The following is a 20,995-nucleotide window of genomic DNA, read 5'->3' as shown; positions in this document are numbered from 1 at the left end:
CTGTGGAACAAACAATTCCAAAATATACCTGTGAATTTATTCTGTAGATTTTTCTTTTTTCCTAATACAGTGCGGTCCTGTATCGCATAATCTGTTTCCTTTTTTTTTTCTTTCTTTCTTTTTTTTTGCCTTTATCTCTTTTCATTTATAATATTTCTTTTAGTTTCCTTTTATTGTATGATGTAGTTTATTTATATTTCAGTGATTTATTGAAATATAAGAAAAAGATGGAATTGTGTTTTGTGTATTATGTTGAAGGTGTATATAGGCCTAAGGATCAATTTTTAAATATGCATGTTATATAGAGTAATTTCAGGGTAAAAATACATAGTAAAAAAATTATACAACGCTGTTTACTATATTATGAACCTTACAGTAATTGTTTAAACAGTTTAAACAAGTGTTTAAATCTTAAGCAACAAAGTTTGATTTTCAATATCTATTTTCAATTTATTTTCAATAAATTAAACATGATTGTTTAAACGGTTAAACAAATAGTGTAAGGTTCATATAGTAAACAGCGTTGTATAAAATCGTCCTGTGTAGCAGATGAAAAAATGTCGTTTGATAAATATAATGGGTACATAGCTTCATATTCTCTCCATATAAAAACAATGAGCTAATACTTTGGTCGGATGACCACTTTTAATACTGTTGGCCTTTATGCCTAATTGTGACCTTTTTCTCGTTTCTTTTTCTTTAAATTACCTATTTATATTCTCACTATTTTTTAAAAACTCGGATACCATGGGAATCAACATACCCCTGAATTTAAAGAGTCATATTTGCTTAAAATACCATTTTATTTTAGTCAACAGTAATTAGCTGTGTTAAAAATAATTGGTTTAAAAATGAATCCCATTGTTTTTATAGAAGGTCAAGTTTTAAAAATATGAACATTTCCAAAGTTTTTTTTCCTTGTGTCGATTCTTTGTATTTATAATTATGCATGAATCCCCTTTTGCTTGCCATCGTATACTTCATACTACCTACAGTTATAGTTAGATTAGATATTTGAGAGGGATAAACATTGTTAAAGTGACTAGCATTTCCGAGATTGTTCTTGAGGATTCAAAGTATATAATATTATCACACTTTTGACAGCAGTGAATAAAACCCCATTCATCGTGACGCTATACTGTTCGCCCTTGCATTCGAATCAGGGTATATAATTTGTACGAGATTAACAAGGGATAATTACTACTTTCATTTAATTAGTTCAAAAAAATTGGCCCGCCCGAAAGGTGGAATCGAACCACTCTGCCGCTAGACAGCTACAGGTTTGAAGCCTGCACACCACACCAGTGAAGCTCATCCGGGCGGCGTGAGAGTAAAACTACGGTACTTATACCGTGCTCCGTGCGGTGCGCTCAAGCGTACGCACTGTTTTTGTGAGCGACAATCAATACGCAGTTGGCGAGGAATGCTGTGTTCGTGCATAGTTAGTGGTATCAGAGCGAGTTGTGTCAATAATGACATATTAGTACACAGTTTAGTAAAAAGGGGTGTATCGAATAGGGCGTCTAAATCTATTGAGGTTGCAGAATAATTTTACCATTATTGTTCAAACAGTACAAATTAATAAAAGAGCCGATTCAGGATGTAAATTACTCTCTATTGATTCCCAAACCCATGCAGGTTCCCACAATGTTTAGGCCTTCTTACAAAAATTCGAATCTCAAAGTATATACAGAAATGACGAAGATAAATAATAATAATCATTATTAGTGATATCAATAATTATTTGGAAAGGAAAGAAATTTCTATTTTAATAGTTTTTAGTTAAAACTTTCACAGCTTGGGCTGATTTTTCCTCATAAATTTATAGGCCTATTGATTATTGCTATTTGCAGTAGAGCTATGGGAAAATTGAAAGCCAAATGGTACTTTGTTTTTTCATGGAGACAAGAGAATAATGTCATGAACTCATTTTGATCATTTTTGAAAGGAAATGTAGGTGCTAAACTATAGGCCTAAAAGAAATATAATTTATCGAAAAAACAACAAATGATTTGATAAATAAATATTTAAAAAATGTTTTGTAATGTAACGATGTTGAATGTTTTTCTTATGTTCAATAAAAGAACCCTGTGGTTGAGGGTAATAAAATTAGAAATAAAGACAAATTAACACAGACCTATAAAATACATGAACAAAATAACAAGATAATGATGGATAGAAGAATAAACAACTAATTGAGTAATTGGCTGACTGACTGACTGAATGAATCAATCAATCAATGAAAATAGATGAATGAATCAAATGAAGGATAAAAGTAATAAACATTCAATCAAGATGCTAAACTTTGCTGTTTATATATTTTTTAGGGAAATATCTGGAGTATTGCTTCCTTGAAATTAAGCTAGCATTACCCTTTCTGTTTTTTTAAACCGACAATTGGTTTGATTGCTATTTTAAAATGACATACACTGTAAAAAAAAACATTGGGTAAATTTTAACCAGCACGAGGGTAATTATGTGTCCAACCAATTTTGGGCAATATTTTACCCAATGCGATAAGCATATTGTCCAGTAAGATTTAAAAAAAAAGCATGCAGCAATTACTTTAGAATGGTCAAAATTTTCATCACACTGGATAAATAAAAATGCCCAATGTTGGTTGGACACATAATTACCCTCACGGAGCATATTTACCAAATATTTTTTAGAGTGTATATCCTAATATCTTTTCATATAATTTCAGAGTGTAACTCCTTATTAAACGATTTCTTTTTCTTTCCTTTTTTTTTAAATACAAAATCCGTAATTAACATGAAACTTGGTGTAAGAAATATTTCGATAGATATGGAGATGAAGAAAGGTGAGACAGTTATGTTGGAAGAAGAGGGGGGGGGGTTCGCTTGGTATATCTACCAGACGACCCGTTGGCTCGACCTTCACCCATAATTCCTTTGTTATCATACACATATCAGGCCTCCGGGTAGTATTATTATCATTAATATTATGATTGGCTTGCGTGTTCTGACGTAGAGGCCAGCACTCTTAAAGGGGGGGGGGGCGAAAGAAGAGCAATCAAAATATATAGTACAAACAAATTTTAGGCCAAGGGCATCGTTGAACGTGCAACATATGCAATGAAATCATAACTATCTAGATTTTTTTTTCATTTTCTGATTCAATTGTGTTGTTGTAATATTTATATTTAAAATGAAATAAGATCACTAATTGTGTATATAAGGTTTTTGTAATGACTCAAGCTTCAAGCTTATATTGCAAGACCTTTGTGCGTTCTATTAATGATAGATTATGTAATATTTTCTTTTATGAAATATTGAATTTATATAATAATCATGTATCACTGTTGTCTCATGTATGATGTTTGTGATTGTGAATGATGTGAACACGCATGAAACATAAATCAATCAATCAATCAATAAGTAAGTGAATAAATAAATAAATTAATAAATAAATGAATCAATGAATGAATGAATAAATAAATAAATAAAAGAATAAATAGGTAGGTATGAAATAAGAAATGAATACAATTAACAAACAAAAACGACTTTAGTCTTTTTCCTTTAATTCTGCTATAGTTTTGATCGAAGTCGGCCAAAAAAAAATAATGTATGGAAAATTTATTGTAATAAAAATCGACGTTACACTGCCTTAAATGCGAGATGACATTATTTCTGACTTTTGTTATTGTTGTACCCGGTGGTCCACCGACATTTTTCAATCTATATCCTTCTTTTTTCAAATGGAAAGTTTAACTGAATGGAATTGCCACCCTTCTTGTGAACAATATGAGCATGGCATGATTATTTTTAATGAAGAGGTCTACATTTTAGAAGTATATAAGCCCTCATTCTCTTTATAACCGACTGAAGTTATTTGGGTATAGCTGAGAAGCAAATAAAATTTTATATTTATATATGTAGGCCTATACATCAAAATAAGTTTAATATAATGAACAAAATATAAAGGGAAGAAACAAAATATTTAACGACCCTCCCCCTTCTAAAAAGACATACAAAATGGAGATAAAATAATTAAAATAAGACACAATTGAATAGTGAATAAAATAAACCATATCAAGACAATAACTATTATTATTCTTACAACTTGATTTGTGAAAAATATTGGATAAGTAGATTATGAAATGATTATCAAAGTAATGGTAGCCTTCAAAATAGTTGATTTTGAAAAATAAAAACAGTATAAAAACAGAAATAATGAGCATTTGAAAAAAAAAGTATTTTGTTTCGAAAGGTACCTGTTTGTTGCGAATACCACTACTGTAATGACCTGAGTATTTTTCTTTTCCATCATTGCTCCTACATGAATGTATAAGGATGCATGTATGGTTCCATGACATTTTCTCCGGCGACAATTGTTCCGATGGAAAATCTGCACGTTAAGCCAAACGTAAAACCTAACCTCCAAGACTAAATAAACCCTAATCCTTATCTGTACATTATTCTAAAGCAAAAACTCTATTACAATCCTAACTCTATAACACAATATCCTCTGGGAACAGAGCAAATGTCGTAGGAGCATAGTCGTGTCACCATCCATATAACAGGATCTTTCCGTACATCTTCATTTTACCCTATAAATTAAACCTGAAAGTTACGTCTTCTTATCACTCTTTCCATATGTAGCCAAGATAATGCAGAGGACAATAAAGGTGGACACTGGATGATGGGTGGTTGCTATGGAAACGACAGAGCAATAAAGCTTGAAGTCCATAACTTTCTCCATAATTTCGTTTTTCAAAGGGGTGAGGTGCAGCGCAGAATCCATCAAAACATTTTACAACAAACTTTTACGATCACAACGTTGGTCGAGATTTACGCGGGCTGCCAGCCTCTTTTCTTGTCGTACGTGTCAGTCAGTGGGAGCCGGGTCTTCTTTTAATAATAGACTTGAATTTATATCTGAGGTTTTCATAATGATAAACTCCAGATATTTTCCTACGAGCCCGTCAACATATAATGCCAGCACAACTTGGAAGGCAGAATCCCCATTCTTAATTATAAGAGGTTATTTATGGCATTGTTTTGGTTTGATGAGTATTATCAATAAACAATGGCGGTATGGTTCTGAAGAATAAAAACTCAATTTTCATGGTATCTTTGGTGAAGGATATATACCTCAAGAATCAACCAGGTGGCATTTGGTTAGGTTCATTATCCCGTGTTTCTTTATTATCCTCGAATTTTAGTACCCCCTTCCATTATTTTAGTGTCTTATTTAGTAGCATGACTTGATTATTTTTATGAAAGAGTAACAAAGTTAAATACAAAATGGTAATACTATAAGTTAACCATCGAAATTGGATTCTGAACTTAAGTGTTGTATTTTGAAAATACATGCTGAAATTACTTTGTTGCGTTTACCGGATAAATTTACAATTATTAATTTTGTTACCTTGCTTTGGTAACTTTGTTATTGACTGTTCTCTATCTTTTGTTATAATCGTAATTCTGGTTATTATGAAAATACTGGTCCCCTCTTTAACCATTTCAAGACTTTAAAAATTGATGATATACATAAATTTCAAATTGCTTTGTTTATGTTTAGGTTTCACTGTCGTCAATTACCAATAACATTTGATCATATGTTCCTTTTGAATTCATTTATTCATAATTATCCTACGAGAACCTCAACAAATTTACATTTATCAAACCCGCTAACCGCCTTAGCCCATAGGTCAATAAGACATACTGGTCCAGATACCTGGAATGATATACCTTTAACAATACGTGGTGCTCCTACATTGAAAAAATTTAAGTTTGAGTTTAAGCATTCCATTATTAGCACTTATTTGAGTTGAGATATTGTTCTATCGTTATTTCATCATACTGCTTACTGTATTTTTTTGTATTTATACGACGTATCTATGTTAAACATAGTAATATTAATCGATACGCGGCTGGTGTGTTATTATTATTAGAGTATTCTTGACATGCTTGATGTGTTTTTCTTTTGGCCCTGCTTTTGTTTTTAAATATTTAAATATGACTTATATTGATTTTATTCAGGGCCGTAGTCTTTCTTGAGGGGCGTCCTTTTTCAAGCCTTTGTGCTTATGACTGTCCCCTCCCATGCAATGATTGTTTATTGTTATTTTACCGTGAAATATTGTCAATATATTTTATGTTGTATGATTAATTTTTGCATGGAAATAAAGAATCAATCAATCAATCAATATTACCCCGGCTAAGCTAGTCTACCAATTCTGCTGCGCACAGCTTTTTGAGGAATTACTTCCTGCCGGTACCCATTTACCTCACCTGGGTCGAGTGCAGCACAGTGTGGATACATTTCTTGCTGAAGGAAAACACGCCATGGCTAGGATTCAAACCCATGACCTTCTGTTTGAAAGGCGGGAGTCAGAACCACTAGACCACGACGCGCCCTTACAGTAGTTCTTTAACAGTTTTAACAACCATACTTAATTCATTGACAATTAAATATTGAATATTAAACTTTGCTTTTTAAGATTTTAAACACTATATTGGCCGTATTCTGAAGTCTAACTCTGTGCTAAAATTATGGGGAGCCAGCAGTTCAAAAATTCTCTTTATATTGTATATTTCGTATGTTTACTATTTTGTTTCATTTGGCTTTCCTAATATAAAGAAAAATACTTCAGTTATCATTCCCACGCAATTATGAACAATTTGGGTGTCATATGAGTTAATAAATTGAATGTGTTCTGTTAGAGATTTGTGCCCAGATTGGCTCTCCATCATAGTTAAACCAGTGTTTAATTTAAACTATATAGGCCTATATATCTAATATATTTCACAAAGTTCAGTTTATGTAACTGTACCAGATCTAGATCCTCGATGATATACTGACAATTAAGCCTGGTTTTACAGACTTTCTCATGAAATCAGTGTTTACTGCAACTACTGGAATTTCTCTTTAAGCAACGACTGTAATGTTCATACAGTAAACAGCATTGTATAAAAAAAATAGCACTTTTACTGTGTAGGACATGCACTTTGGGGATATCCACATATATTTTCGCCTATTAATCACATCCTAGTCAGTATGCAGCGATTTGATAATTAATATTCTATCCCCCCCCCCCCCCCCCCGTTGTAATATGAGACAAGGTTTGATAATTGATTCCTCCTTAAACACATGCATGGGATTTTGTATTTACCATTGTAACGTAATCGTGATTCATTTTAGAGCTTCCTCATTGCCAAATCTGTAAGCGTGTGACACAATTACCCCTCTCATTTGAATAATAATATGTTTTTTTTTTTTAATGATGAAAACTTATCAAATGTCATAAATTTCTTATTTCATGTCCGAAATTCCAGTGTTATGATTAGTTTATTTTTTCCATTTATTCAATCATTTCATTTTTTGGGGGTGGTGGACTTGACCTTTAAGTATAGGATTTATCATTCAACAACGTTTGATAAGACTTTTTTTTCTTCTTTTTGTTTTTTTCGGTCATTTCCAATTTTACCCTACCATGCTACATACAATGGGGATTCTCATTTTGTCACTCATTAATATTATCCTATATATCGCAGCATACCTATGCATCAAATGCATTTGAATAGGGTTTAGTTTATTGTGGTTAGCCGAACATTTTTAATGTCGAAACGGATATTGTAAGAATGAAAAAGAAAGAAAGAAATATCCATTAAGAAGATAATGATAATGGGGGTAATTTGAAGTGACAATTGACATGCATTCGGTGCCCGTGTTACAGAATCCAGTGCGGTTGCAGAGCGTGGAGCGGCCGAGACTCCCGGGGGCTTGCCAACCGAGTCGAAGGGGCGTGAATTACGGGCTCAAATCGCGGATTTGGTAGTCCACGGAGCATCATAAATCTTGCCGATAATTGTTCCTCCTCGCTCGTTTGACTCAATTTTCATCGAGGGCTGTAGTTTTCCATTTGATTTCGCGAGCGATATCGCACGACCGCGACGCATTTCTCACGTTTTCATGAAAAAATATCGACGAGAACATTGCAAGAGGCGGATGGACATTGGTCTAAAAGAACTAACTACAGGGCCCATTCAGTCCTCATCCATTTCTTTGCTCTTCTTCTTCTTTATGTTCAGATTCTCCATCTCCATCCTTCCCATCCCCCCCCCCCCACTCGTCTATATCACATCTTCCCCTTTTCAAGGTCTGCGGACCCGCGGGGGCGGGGGGCTTGATCATAATTTAGCCCCCCCCCCCTACGTCTCCCACTTTTTCCAGTACTTTATGGTGCAAATTTGCATCGTAATGAGTTTTTTCTTACCTCTTCAAAGGTGCAATTAGCTATATTTCGCATCATGCAGGATGTAGAGTTGTGCATAATTACACCTCTCAAGGTGCAAACATGGAGCTATTCAAGTGCAAACAGGAAATATGCTGTTTTTTCACTTTGGGTGCAAGATTGAACCCATGATGTGCTACCGGGGAAGCATCTATAGGTGCAAACTTGACATTTTTTCTTAGTGTTGGTAAATCAGTCAATGTTCAGGGCCGGGTTTGGAAGGGGGTCAACCAGGGGATATCTTAAAAGACAATTATCTATAAAGATGTGGTATTCTTTCATAAGTGTAATACGAAGCACAATGTTCGTGATGTTGTGTCAATTTCATGAAAAATTAAACGCAGAGTGGTCAGTCAATGTGTACCACTTTGTGGCTTTCTGGGCTAATAAGGATTAAAGGCAAACGAGGCTCTTCACATGGCGGCATGTTTTACATCAATTTAGCCCTGATCATTCCTCTCGTCTTGAAGGGAGATGAAGCGTTGAAGAAACATCTCATGGGAGAGTCTTAACAACCCGCTCTAATGAAATCTCAATGCATCTCATTTCCACCTTTATCGAGAACATGTTGCTCATTTCCAGATAAGGTGGGTTTTAAATTCGCGATTTTGATACCGTCTTAACGCACCATTAGTCGCCCATAAGAGACCATTAACGGAGTTTTATCACCATTAAGCTTCCCCTTTTTAGTCTTTTTTTGTGAAATCGCTCTTTAATATCTCATCCCATCTACCTGATATACATGTATCATTACGTCAAGTCATGTCGAAGTAAGAAAGACATAATATAGAGAGCCCTAACAGAAAATGAACTAAATTGGTGTTCAAGTTCTGCTATGTTATTGATAATGTGAATTTTTTGTGAAGTCAGGTGATTAAATATTGCATACAATAAAGTTTGTTTCTCCGGGCTTGCCCGACATTGCAGTGTTGCTGTCTGTATTCAACACTCAACATGAAGGAGTGCATTTTGTGCCTGGTGTTCACTAACTTTCTAACCCCATGATATTCTGTTTAAAGTTATTGATTTTTATTTAAATAAAAAGAAACGGGACTTAAATATTAAATACAACATAATACATAGTTCAGGATTAATCTAAACAAGAACTTTATAATATCGATCAATGTTTTCATATCATAATACATATCATATCATATCAAGTCTTGAATCACTTCCCAATATGAGGGGTATACGGGCGTACAGGGGGCAATCATCTATCGTAACGTTAATTTCCTAACCCTCGTCCCTCTCTAAAATTGCATATGTTCATCTCCCTTGTCATATAAAAGTCTCTAAACTGAGAATGAAATTAATAAAATTGTGATGTTTGGGAGGAGAGAACTTGCGAATTTTAGTTTTTATCAGGGTGTAACAGGGAGTGAGGGCCGGAGGGGAGAAGGAAATAAAAACAAAAACACAACAATGACGCTTATAATAAGTGTTGATTTTTCATTATGTATGAGAGAATGGATTATCATTTGTCCTTTATTAGCCGATCGCTAAATAACAAAAATCACTTTAAAATTCATATCATTTCAGCTGCAATAAAAGAATTATTAAACAAACAACACTAGCGTACCTACGGGGGGGGGGGGCAGGGGGGCAGTCTGCCCCCCTGACGAGTCACAACCCATGCAAAGGACGTATCCCTGCCACCCCTGATGAGCTTGAAAACCTTTTTTGCCCCCCCCCCCCCCTGACGAGCTTGAAGACTTTTTTTTTTTTTTTTTTTTTTTTTTGCTTGTCAATTTTTTTTCTGGTACGAAATCCTTTATATGTGATTGAAGACCTTTTTTTTTTTGCTTGTCAAATTTTTTGGCGGACGGTTTTGCCCCCCCCCCCCCGGTGGAAAATCCTAGGTTCGCCACTGAAAAACAATCTGCATTTCATATCAATAAGCTTGAAAAGTAGCTTTTATCAAACATGACAAGATCCGATGAAGACCGTAACAACCAATCTAACAAACGTGACATATATAGTTGTAAAAAGGACTACGCCTATACATTGATTCAATACGTTCACCAACTTGGCAGTAACTCATACTACACAATTTCCCCCAATCATATCTGTATTCTCGGCAGAAACAGGGGCATATTATCCACAATTCACCATGGGAAATGGAAACAGGGGCGACGGAACCGGGGGCAGGGCAGGGGGCACTTATTTAGAATGTCCAGTTTTCAGGTTGGAATGTGAGATATGTATCCTATTCATGAGTCACTAAATTCCGTTCTTAACAGGTTACTTTTCTGATCAGTATATAACTATATAAAAAATATTTAATGTCTTATTACATGAAATGTCCAAAGTTAGAGCTCGCAACATCTCGCAAGGATGCCCTTTTAACAGATATTAGCGCTATGATAGGCCAAAAGCGAGTTTTACAACCTCAGATTTGATTTTTTTTTCAAACCGCTCGCTCGCAGATATATCTTTTCAATCAGAAATCATTTCAAAATGGCTTTGCTTAACTTAATTACTACAAAACACACATCTACTTCACGCAGATGATAATCTCATAGTGGAAAAATCCGATTGCACTAAAATACCCATTTTGACATATAAGTGCCCTTTTTTGGCTTTGCCCCCCCCCCCCCCAAAAAAAAAAAACGAAATACGTTCAGCCGCCCCTGAGATGAAAATATTGAAAAGTCTGACGAGAGAGAAAAAAAAATGCTTCTCAAAATGAGATGACTTTACCAACCCCCTCCCCCTAGATCCACGGATTATCTTGTGGGTATACTGACAGCAGAAGATGATGCATTCGGGTAAACGAAGAGAAGCAGTCTCTAAATTAAAACAAGATTAAGAAACTTTAAGTATTTCTGCTTCTGAGAAAATCATCAAGCATACCTATATAAAAATCGATTGTCATTTCGGGTTTATATCATTGTTCCAATTAATCGTGCTCACACCCCCACCCGGCCTCCCACTGTCCAAGCAATAATTATCAATATTCCTCTCATTATTCCCACTCATTCTCTCGATAATTTCTCCGTAAATTATTTTCTCTTTCCAGCTTCTACCAAAGTCAAGTCCAGTTTACCTTGACACTAAACGTTGGTTCTGGAAGCGCGCGTGATCATTAAAGTGGCCCGGTTTGAGTTTCGTCGACGACAATGAAGGCGATCGCTGACGTTGAAACTTGAGCAACTGCCAAGTCGTAAACACGTTCGAATCATGCAACCCGATGGCTCGAGTTTCTTTTGCTAATAAAACTGATGAGGACACAAAATGTTCCCCGGGTCTACGATCGAATCGGGTTATAGGGTATTTCAAAAAGTATAACTTTGTTGCGTGTGACCATTAGGGTCACGCAATTAGAATTTCCAATATATAGAAAATGGGAAAGTAATATATATTTTCCATTTTTGTAACAGTTTTAAATATTACAATTCGTGGAAACATAATATATATTCATAAACATTTTCAAGCTTTGAATAGTTTTTAATACCTCTTTGATCTTTTTTTAATGTGAAGGCTATAATAACGGCCGTTGGTCAAGGCAAATATTTATTAATTTTGAAAGTTTTTATTATCTGCAGTGTGTTATAAGTTCGAGAATTTCATTAGCACCCTATATTCAAATCTTGTCTTCATTTCGTATTAAAAAATGCCACTAAGTCATGCAGTTTACAGAACATTTAACCCCGTCACATTCTTTTGTTAATATTATATTTCAAACTTGTTATTTCATATTTCATTGTTTTGAATGTTTAAATTCAGGTAAATTTTTAATTTGTCAATAGGCCTAAGTGAGAGATCAGTGTAACTTTGTTTCCATTGAGAATGGATGAAACAAACTTCCATAGTAGGAACTCGTAACGCTTTCACGAAGTGCAAAAGTAAAATGTAATATAGAAATTGAATACATTTTTTGTATCCACCTTGTAAGTTCTCTGACATGAGATGATGTTTCTGACGATGGCTGTGAATAGGACAGGCAAGACAAGGAGCAGGGGCGCTCGGATGGCACGGCAGAATGAAACTCTTTTTCGAACAAACAAACAGTCGTTCGCTAGCAATAAGCCGCCATGAAAAACCTTCATCCCGAACAAATAAACACCAAGAGGTCGGTCCCCCATCCTCTTCGTCGTTTTTCTTTATTTTATTTCTTCATTTCGAGTTGATAGAGATGTTGGATGGGTGCTTCTCTCTCTCTCTCTCTCTCCATCTATCTACCTCCTCTTTGCCCGCCAGCTGGAAGACGGAGAGGAGGGATGCGCAGTGCGAAGCATCCACCGTCTAAGCTATTAGTCTCTATCGTAAACTCTATTCAGCACAGTTTGTAAATTTCCCAAAAATATTTTTTGATCCAATCACACACTTCAATTCCTTCACAACCGCTTTCCTTTCTCTAGCAACCGCAGGGTAAACTTCACCCCACTTCTTCAATCGCTAGCCATAAATGCAAGAGATAGGCCTTGTGGGTTCGTTGAAGAACTTGATTTGATGATCATTGGAAAGAAGTGTCTGATTGCCAATACTATAGATGAAGACGGCGATGATGCTGACGGCGATGGAGGGAGTGATGATGAGAAAGGGAAGACGCCAAGAAATGATGAGGATTGACGAGCGAGTTGAGGAGAGCGAGCTGTGTCTTGGAGGAGGTCGACCATTAGACGAGTGAGATGGAGTAGTCGTCATTCAAGAATTGCAGAAAATCTGATTTTTGACATGTCTTGAATCTTCTCGAAGACCTTATCGATGACAATAGTACAGTTTTTTGGGGGAAAATCGGTCTATCGTACTCTCAATCTCTAGGAAAATAAAACGAGAATGATTTATAAAATATCTCGAAAAAGAAAATTTGAAGGGGATTCACACTTTCTTTTAAGAGACAAATCGTTATTCGATTCGTAAACATGGTAAAAGAGTGACCTTACCGTCACTCCGGATGGAGTGAAAAGAGTTAGAACCAATTACTATTCACTTCGTTGAGAGAGACAGTATTATGTAAGGAGTTACCAGCACTGGTAACTCTATATACATGATATAGGCAAGACAAATAGGCATATATGATTATTGTATGTCTAATTTTATCATAGATTTGAAAGCGTATGCTCTTAATGACATAATTATCCCTTAATGAAAATACTAGGTCTATACACTTGCCTACAGAAGATGGGAGGGAGATTTGGGGGCCATGGACCAAAAAAGAAAAAATCACGACCATAGGGTGAAAAGGAGAAAAAGAAGGAAAAGGAAAGGAAAATGGTAAAATATGATACTATGTCAAAATCTAACACAAAATTAGATTTTTTTAAATTTTTGCCCGCTTGTTCGTGACATTTTAAAAATTTTGCCTAATACTTGCCCCCTCATTTTTATTGCTCATTACGTCACTGAAGCGTATATCCCACGTATTTATGTCTATTTTTTTTTAATATCAATTTAAGCTTGCCAATTTACCCAGTCACCCGTAATTTTAGAAACAAGGAGAATATAATAATAACAAACAAATGACGTATAGGCCTATGTCGACGAGGGTTTTGAAAACGTGCGTGCTACCTCTTACATTCTGCCCTCAAGCGGATTTGTTTCGTGTTTCGATGGGGGTGGCGAGCTTTTCTAAAACGTTCCAAGTATTTTTGTCTTCCTTTTGCAACTGCTTTCTTTCATCTGCAAAATAAAAATCCAAGAGATTTTCTTGCGGGTTAAAAACATGGCAGCCCACACAACAAGACAGTGTGTCTGCATTGTTTCACGGACATGCCCAATATATCACACCACTAATGCCCTTTGGTGCTGGGTTAAAAAAGGAGAAGATTTCACTTATGAATGGCAGAAGAGAAAATTAATAGCCCTATAATGTTTAGGTTGGTGACTACAGACATTACCGAATAAGCATGATAAGCAAAAGGATACCTTTTATGTCATACAACCGCGGAAAGCAATTTAGAGAAACGTATTTTTGGTGCATAATTATATTTTGATACACAGTAAAATCAGGGAGTTTGGAGAAGCTCCCTGGTAGTAAAATCGCTGTTTAAAAATTTATACAAACTGTTTACTAAATGAACCATATAGTTGTTGTTTAACGGTTTAAACAACCATGCTGTGTAAAAAAATCTAATCAGCGTTTTTTAATGTGTAACAAAAAAATATGGGGCGGCGCTACCTGGGATGGGGTTATCGCCCCTCCCCTTTGAGCTGTTAAGTAGTGAAAAAAAAAATAGGATAAATGGGGGAAATGGGGATTAAAATGAGGAAAGAGGAAGAAAGAGTATCAAAAAGAGAGTTATTGTGTAGTGTAATTACTCCTGTTATTCAATTAAGGATGAGTTAACACCACATTTAACTCGTCGTCCCCCCATATCAAAATGTCCTGGCACTGCCCCTGGTCATGATCACGATATGATTATAAAAGCGCCTCCGTATCCATCAATATCATTAATCATGTTAATTTTTATCAAATTAAGATAAGAAAAGCAGCAGCAGAAGAAGAAGAAAAAGGAGAAGAAGAAGAAGAAGAAGAAGAAGGAGAAGAAGAAGAAGGAGAAGAAGAAGAAGGAGAAGAAGAAGAAGGAGAAGAAGAAGAAGGAGGAGGAGGAGAAGAAGAAGAAGTAGAAGTAGAAGAAGAAGAAAAAGAAAAAGAAGAAGAAGAAGAAGAAGGAGAAGAAGAAGAGAGAAGAAATAAACTTGCATAAATAGATGGTGGATACGGTTAGTAAAAGATAAGGGATGGTTTTTGTCAATGAAAATTCTAATAGGCGATCGTGCTTGATGTGATATTAGAGATGGGAGAAAAGGAATGTGAAAATATATTCAAAACGGTTTCTTTCCGTGATACAGTTGACTGCTAGAACACGAAGTCCCTTTGATAGTTCGGCGACCATAATAAGTTCGACAGGGGTCTGAAATGTTGGCATAAAATGTCGTTTTAATGTCAACTTTTTTCAAAACAGATACGTCATTCTGTCGGCTTTGATTGAGCCTGGCATCGTGTTTAGAAAATAAAATGGTATGCAATGTCTTAGAGATTTTCTCATATATAGACGTCTTGATTAAATGCATGCTCAGTTTCCCCCCTCCCCCATACTATCTTAAACCTTTTGTTTTCGCCATCGCCAATTTCTCCGGCATTTTCTATTCTTCCCTGTTGCCCCAACCCCCCCCCCCCTTCGCCCCTCGCCCAGCTCTCTCCCCTTCACTTTCTTTTCGTATCTCGTCGTCGCCTCGTTTTCAATTACAGACGTTGAATGAGAGGACTAAAGAATTTATTTGAAGATAAGTGAATTCATATTTACATTATTTTGAACAAACATCGCTGTTTGTTTACATTTACATACAATCTTCAATAATAATTTGATAAACGCGCATTATAAAATCTGCGTTGTCATTTTTTCTGGGCTTTTTCTTGATCTTGTGATTTATTGTTTCCTTTCTTTGCCCACGCCCCTGCCCCCCTCCCTCCCTCAACAAATAAAAATTTTACCGACACTGTCGGCATTATTAAACTCATTGAAAAAAAATCAATATTAGGTAAAATTTTACAATTTTACTTGGTGTTTTTAGCTTGAAGACTTTAAAACAATTTCCCTGACCTACTCTCGCTTTCACTTGGACACAACACCGTAAAAGCTTCCATGTTCTAAAGGTTTTTGCTGAAAATGTTCAAAACGAGAGATTTATGAGACTCTAGCGGTCACGGGTAATTAGAACGAACCACCGCAGTACGGAAAAACACCGCCCACTTTCCATTGTGACGTTTAATTGAGTGTCGATGGAAGCCAACAAGGTGGACTCTAACTATGAAGCAAGCATCAATAATAAAACCACACAGATTTGTGACACTTGTTTAGAGATAGCTAACTCGAAAATTAAAACTTAGCCCCCCAAATGGATAGAAAACAAAACGCAACACATGAGATGATGCCTATAAAAATATTATTTCAGACGGTCCTATACTAACTAAAAAAAGCCTATTTTTATATTCCCTTTGTAAAGAACCAAAAGGAAAATATTAACAATATCAAATCGGCCCAGAGTGGCGGTACATGGGACAGGGGCGACTGTCCCTATTAATTTTCAAGTAGTGAAATAAAGAAAGAAGAAGGAGGGGAAAGAAAGAAAGAAAGAAAGAAGGAAAGAAAGAAAGAAAGAAAAGGAAGAAAAAGGATAGAGAGAATTCCACTATCTACTAGATAGACATTCAATCATGGAATTTAGAAAGAAACCCCCCCCCCTATTAAATACCATGGCCACGCCCATGAACAGGTCGAGAGACTGGACAACTTCGCTGGCATCATGTGGAAATACATATCTTCACCTTGGCCCATTTTGGTTGGTCGGCCTCGAACCCAAAGTGGTATAGCGCCATCTAGTGACCAGGCCTGGTCATTGTTCATAGAGATATATTACTAGTAATCTTTATGTCATTGTTATATCTACTAGATCACGTATGATGTAATTTATTAATGCATTTAAAAGCATACTACCTCAACCAAGGTAATTCCTTGCCTAAAGCCCTCAACCTATCACAAGAGCAAGGAATAAAACGATACGTAAACAAACCAAATCAGATATAGGATTGATGCGGCCTTTTTACACGTCTTCCTGTTTTGGTCAAATTGACAAAATTATTCTAAACTTTTATGTTCTAGTCAATCACATACAAGCACACTCAATCGATTCGAATAAAGTGAAAAAAAAATGAAATAAGATTTTGTTCTTCTTTTATTCATTAGTAGGCCCTACAAATGCATTAGGTGCAGTTAATCTGTATAGTATCTTATAAACTTTTGTTGAGAAAATAAAATAGAAACTAAGGGTATTCTTTTCGTGAAATTCGTAATCAAAATTTTATGAATAAAGAATATTGATTGCCCCGAAAAGTTTGTTTGTTTTTCTTTTTTCAACTTGAAAAAAAAAGTTTATGATATTGTCTGTCGCTTTCGAGTCAACGGAACTAGAAGAACGAAATTAAAATTAACAAATTTAACTTGAATCATGGATACTAAAAATAAAAAAAATAAAAAAGATGTGTGACTGAATGTGTTATATTACCTAAAGCTCACCCCGTCTTTCTCTGACCATGCTGCCTAGTATTTCATGGTGCAAACACATATTCCGGACCAAGTACATTTACATCTCCTTTTGCTAAATAAGTCAAATTAAATTAGCAAAACCAATGTAATCATAAAGTTATTCGTTTGTTTGTCATTTATTTTAGAAATTTGCATTATTTTGCTGAAACAGTTTACACGCATGTCACCAATGTCCGATTGGTGAGATAACGTCTTCTCCCAACCTGTTTTTGTTTTCCTTTTGTATTTTTATCATGAATCATTCAGTTTTTTGTTCCATGAAAAAGGATTGGCTTCTGATCCAATGTGTGGGATTATGATCGCTACAACTTATTTGTTACAAATAAGATTTCGTACAACAAAGTAGAAATAGAAAAAAAGGCAATGAAGACTACGAAAAATTCGTAACTTCGTATTTTTTCATCCGATTTAATAAAACACTGTTGTGATGCTTTTTATATTTATTAAGTTTATCAAAATCATACCCATCCTTTTATAACCCTCAGTATGATAACAACTTCGTGATGTTGAAACTTAAAAAACATTTTTTCTCACTACTTCCAGACCCCACTTTTGTACTACCAGCCTCCCATATCCAACGATGTTCTGTGTCAGCGCCCGGTTACTGCTCAACTTTCTAATATAGCGCCATCTGTGTTCAAATTTTGCAAGAAATTTTATTGTCGATTCATTTCAACTCATTTGTCAGACCCACACGTGCAAAAATTAGTGTGTGAGAAATTGACGATTCAAACTTTCACTAAAATTGAAGTAAATGATGTCTGCACCGACAAACGAAATAAAGAAAGTGGTTGTCCATCCACTAGTGCTTCTCAGTGTTGTTGATCACTTCAACAGGATACGAAATCAAAGAAGAGTCGTCGGCGTTTTGCTGGGATCGTGGAGACAGGGAGTGCTTGACATTGCAAATTGTTTCGCAGGTAAACATGCATCACATTGATTTAGACAACTTGTTATAGGAGAACCAACGTTAGACCTTTATTATAGCATAATGAAGAATTACATTAGGAAATTACAAAGAATATGTGGAGTGGGTTGATTGATTGTCATGATTGTACTACATGTAATGTTAGACCCTATAATTGCATATCACAAATATTGAAATTGGAATTTCATTTAAATTTTGGTCCAAATGAATTTCACTTAAAACTAAAGCAGATTCAATTCAGTAGGGAAAAGTCCCCCACAAGTCTGTGCAGTACCCATTGTCTGCGGTGCATACGCGTATCTGTGCAATTCGAATAAGAAGACACGCAATGACCAAAAATTTTACACCTGCAATACATAGACAGATAATCATTAAAAAATCTGACTCAAAATGGTGAAAATATTGAAATTTCAGGAATTTCATGTGAGTGATGTGACGGCCTCAAAATGCAACCCTTTTCCCTCTAAATCTCTGAATCATGTGTAAAGTGAATGGATGCGCAGACAGACATGGAGCACCACTTCTTTGTTCAACCTGAAAATGAGATTTTGAGCACACTTATAAGAATATAACTAAGGAACATAATCAACTGATTTTTTTTTGGAATGAAAATAAATTCATGTTTAATCTTTAGGTAAATTTTTAGGTGCGCAGACATGGGGCCCCTCTTCATACTCTACTCATCTTCTGCAACATACATGTGCGTGATAATCATGACTGATATCAGATTATGAGGGCTGTGAATGTGGCATTATAAGCAAGGACGTATTGACTGGAAATGTTGTTGCCCGACACCTTGACATGGACTTGTCTTCCCAGTTATGCCCACAATCATTGAAGTTTAACTTTGTGGTTCAGGACTTCAGGACATGAAAAAAAAATGTTTTTTAGAGCTTAATCAAGGAATTTTCCAGTAATAAACCATGAAAATTGAAGTACTGGTCTTGACCTATTCAAAGGAAAACTGTTCAAATATTTAATTTGAGCTGTGTGAAATATTTAAGTTATGAAATTATTAGAAGAGAAATAAATGTTGGATTGCTAAAAAATGAGGGGTATCTGCAAACTGGATGCGTAGTTTATTATGTGATGATTATGACCTGCCATCTTTTTATTTTATTTTTATAGATATCCAGTCTTTAGCCGGCTAGCCACCATAGATTGAGACATGTACAGGAAACTAAAGAGAATAGATATACAATTTGAAACGTCAAGAATAGTCTATACCCTAACAATCACTATTGATAACAAGTTCAATCACCTTTCTATCTCCTTCTCAGTTCCATTTGATGAAGATGACAAAGATACTTCTGTTTGGTTCTTGGATCACGATTATCTTGAGAACATGTACACAATGTTCAAGAAAGTCAATGGTAAGCTGGCTATTCATTTCAAGACGATCTCATATAGGAAGCTTATTTGAATAAGCCTCTTCATTTCAGTAGGCAGGATGAATATATTTTCAAGTTGCATTGCATCATCTCGATGCGGACTGGCATTTATCTTTAATGTTTATTATATGTTAACACTGATATAATGAAGTATGGAGAGCATACTAAATGCTGATTATTATCATTGGTAATGAAAATGCATGTTCCACAGAGCAGCATTGGAGCCAACGATCATGAAAGAAAAGTGCCGGTTCTGGTAACGATTTTCCAAATGAGTTATACAGAATCCAATCCAATGACCACCCTTGTGTCTGTCTGTTTAAATTTAAAAAAAATAAATGTGGCAAAGGATTCTTAAAGAGATTGTGTAAGAAAACAAGCATGAAATCGCCAGGTTTGTTTTCCAAGGAACAACGATACACTGTTAGTGATTTTCACTGTGATCGGTTTCCAGCTTAGATTTCATGATTTCACAAAGTTCAGTTAAAATGTAACTTAAAGGAGAATGAAACCTTTGGAACAAGATACATGTAGCTTGTGTGAAAACAGAAAAATCAAAGTAACAGATCAACGAAAGTTTGAGAAAAATTGGACAAATAATGAGAAAGTTATGAGCATTTGAATATTGCGATCACTAATGCAATGGAGATCCTCAAATTGGCAATGCGACAAAGATGTGTGATGTCACTTGTGAACAACTCTCCCCATTACTTTACTATATATTTCACTTAAACTGCCTCTTTTATCACATCTTTCTGTAGGAGGGCATGTAATACAGTTTTTTAAAGAATACATCATGGATAAAAAGTTTGTATCACCATAAGAAAAAGCAAAAAGAGACATTTTGAGGGTATTCTATAGTCCATCAAAGGGAAAGTTGTTCACATGTGACATCACACATCCTTGTCGCATTGCCAATGGGAGGATCTCCATAGCATTAGTGATTGCAATATTCAAATGCTCATAATTTTCTCATTATTTGTCTGATTTTTCTCAAACTTTCTTTGTTCTTATTCTTTGATTTTTCTGTTTCGACACAAGCCTACTTGTTCCAAAGGTTTCATTCCCCTTTAAAGATCTAGATCTACAATGATGTACGGTAGTGACAATCTTGATTTTACAGACTTTCAAATAAAAACAGTGTTTACTGCAACCACTTTCATTTATTTTTATACATAGAAGGGCCCCGTTTCATAGAGACTTATAATAACAGATGCGCAATTTCTATAACAAATTTATCACCAGCCAGTCAGATTGAAGAATTTCAGTAGCTTTTATCTGTTATTGTAACAAGTTTTATGAAACAGGGCCCAGATCTACTGTACATCGTTGTTGCTTCATTCAAATCCACTCCTTGAAAAGACAA

General features: G+C 35.3%; 1 protein-coding gene and 1 non-coding gene across 2 annotated transcripts in view; one reads left to right on the top strand and one right to left on the bottom strand.

Moving 5' to 3' along the window:
- Positions 1 to 20,995, top strand: part of LOC135153151 (26S proteasome non-ATPase regulatory subunit 7-like) — a 40,289-nt gene that overhangs the window by 13,664 nt on the left and 5,630 nt on the right. The window contains exons 2-3 of the mRNA XM_064095177.1: positions 17,854 to 18,230; positions 19,519 to 19,611. Coding sequence (XP_063951247.1) covers positions 18,065 to 18,230; positions 19,519 to 19,611 — 259 coding nt within the window. The 5' untranslated portion in view covers positions 17,854 to 18,064. The remainder of the gene's footprint in view (positions 1 to 17,853; positions 18,231 to 19,518; positions 19,612 to 20,995) is intronic.
- Positions 1,235 to 1,321, bottom strand: TRNASTOP-UCA (transfer RNA opal suppressor (anticodon UCA)). Its single transcript has one exon. It is a non-coding gene; the product is annotated as a tRNA-Sec (tRNA).

Source organism: Lytechinus pictus, chromosome 2, assembly GCF_037042905.1.
Source record: "Lytechinus pictus isolate F3 Inbred chromosome 2, Lp3.0, whole genome shotgun sequence".
NCBI lineage: Eukaryota > Metazoa > Echinodermata > Echinoidea > Temnopleuroida > Toxopneustidae > Lytechinus > Lytechinus pictus.
This window is presented reverse-complemented; position numbering and strand designations above follow the sequence as displayed.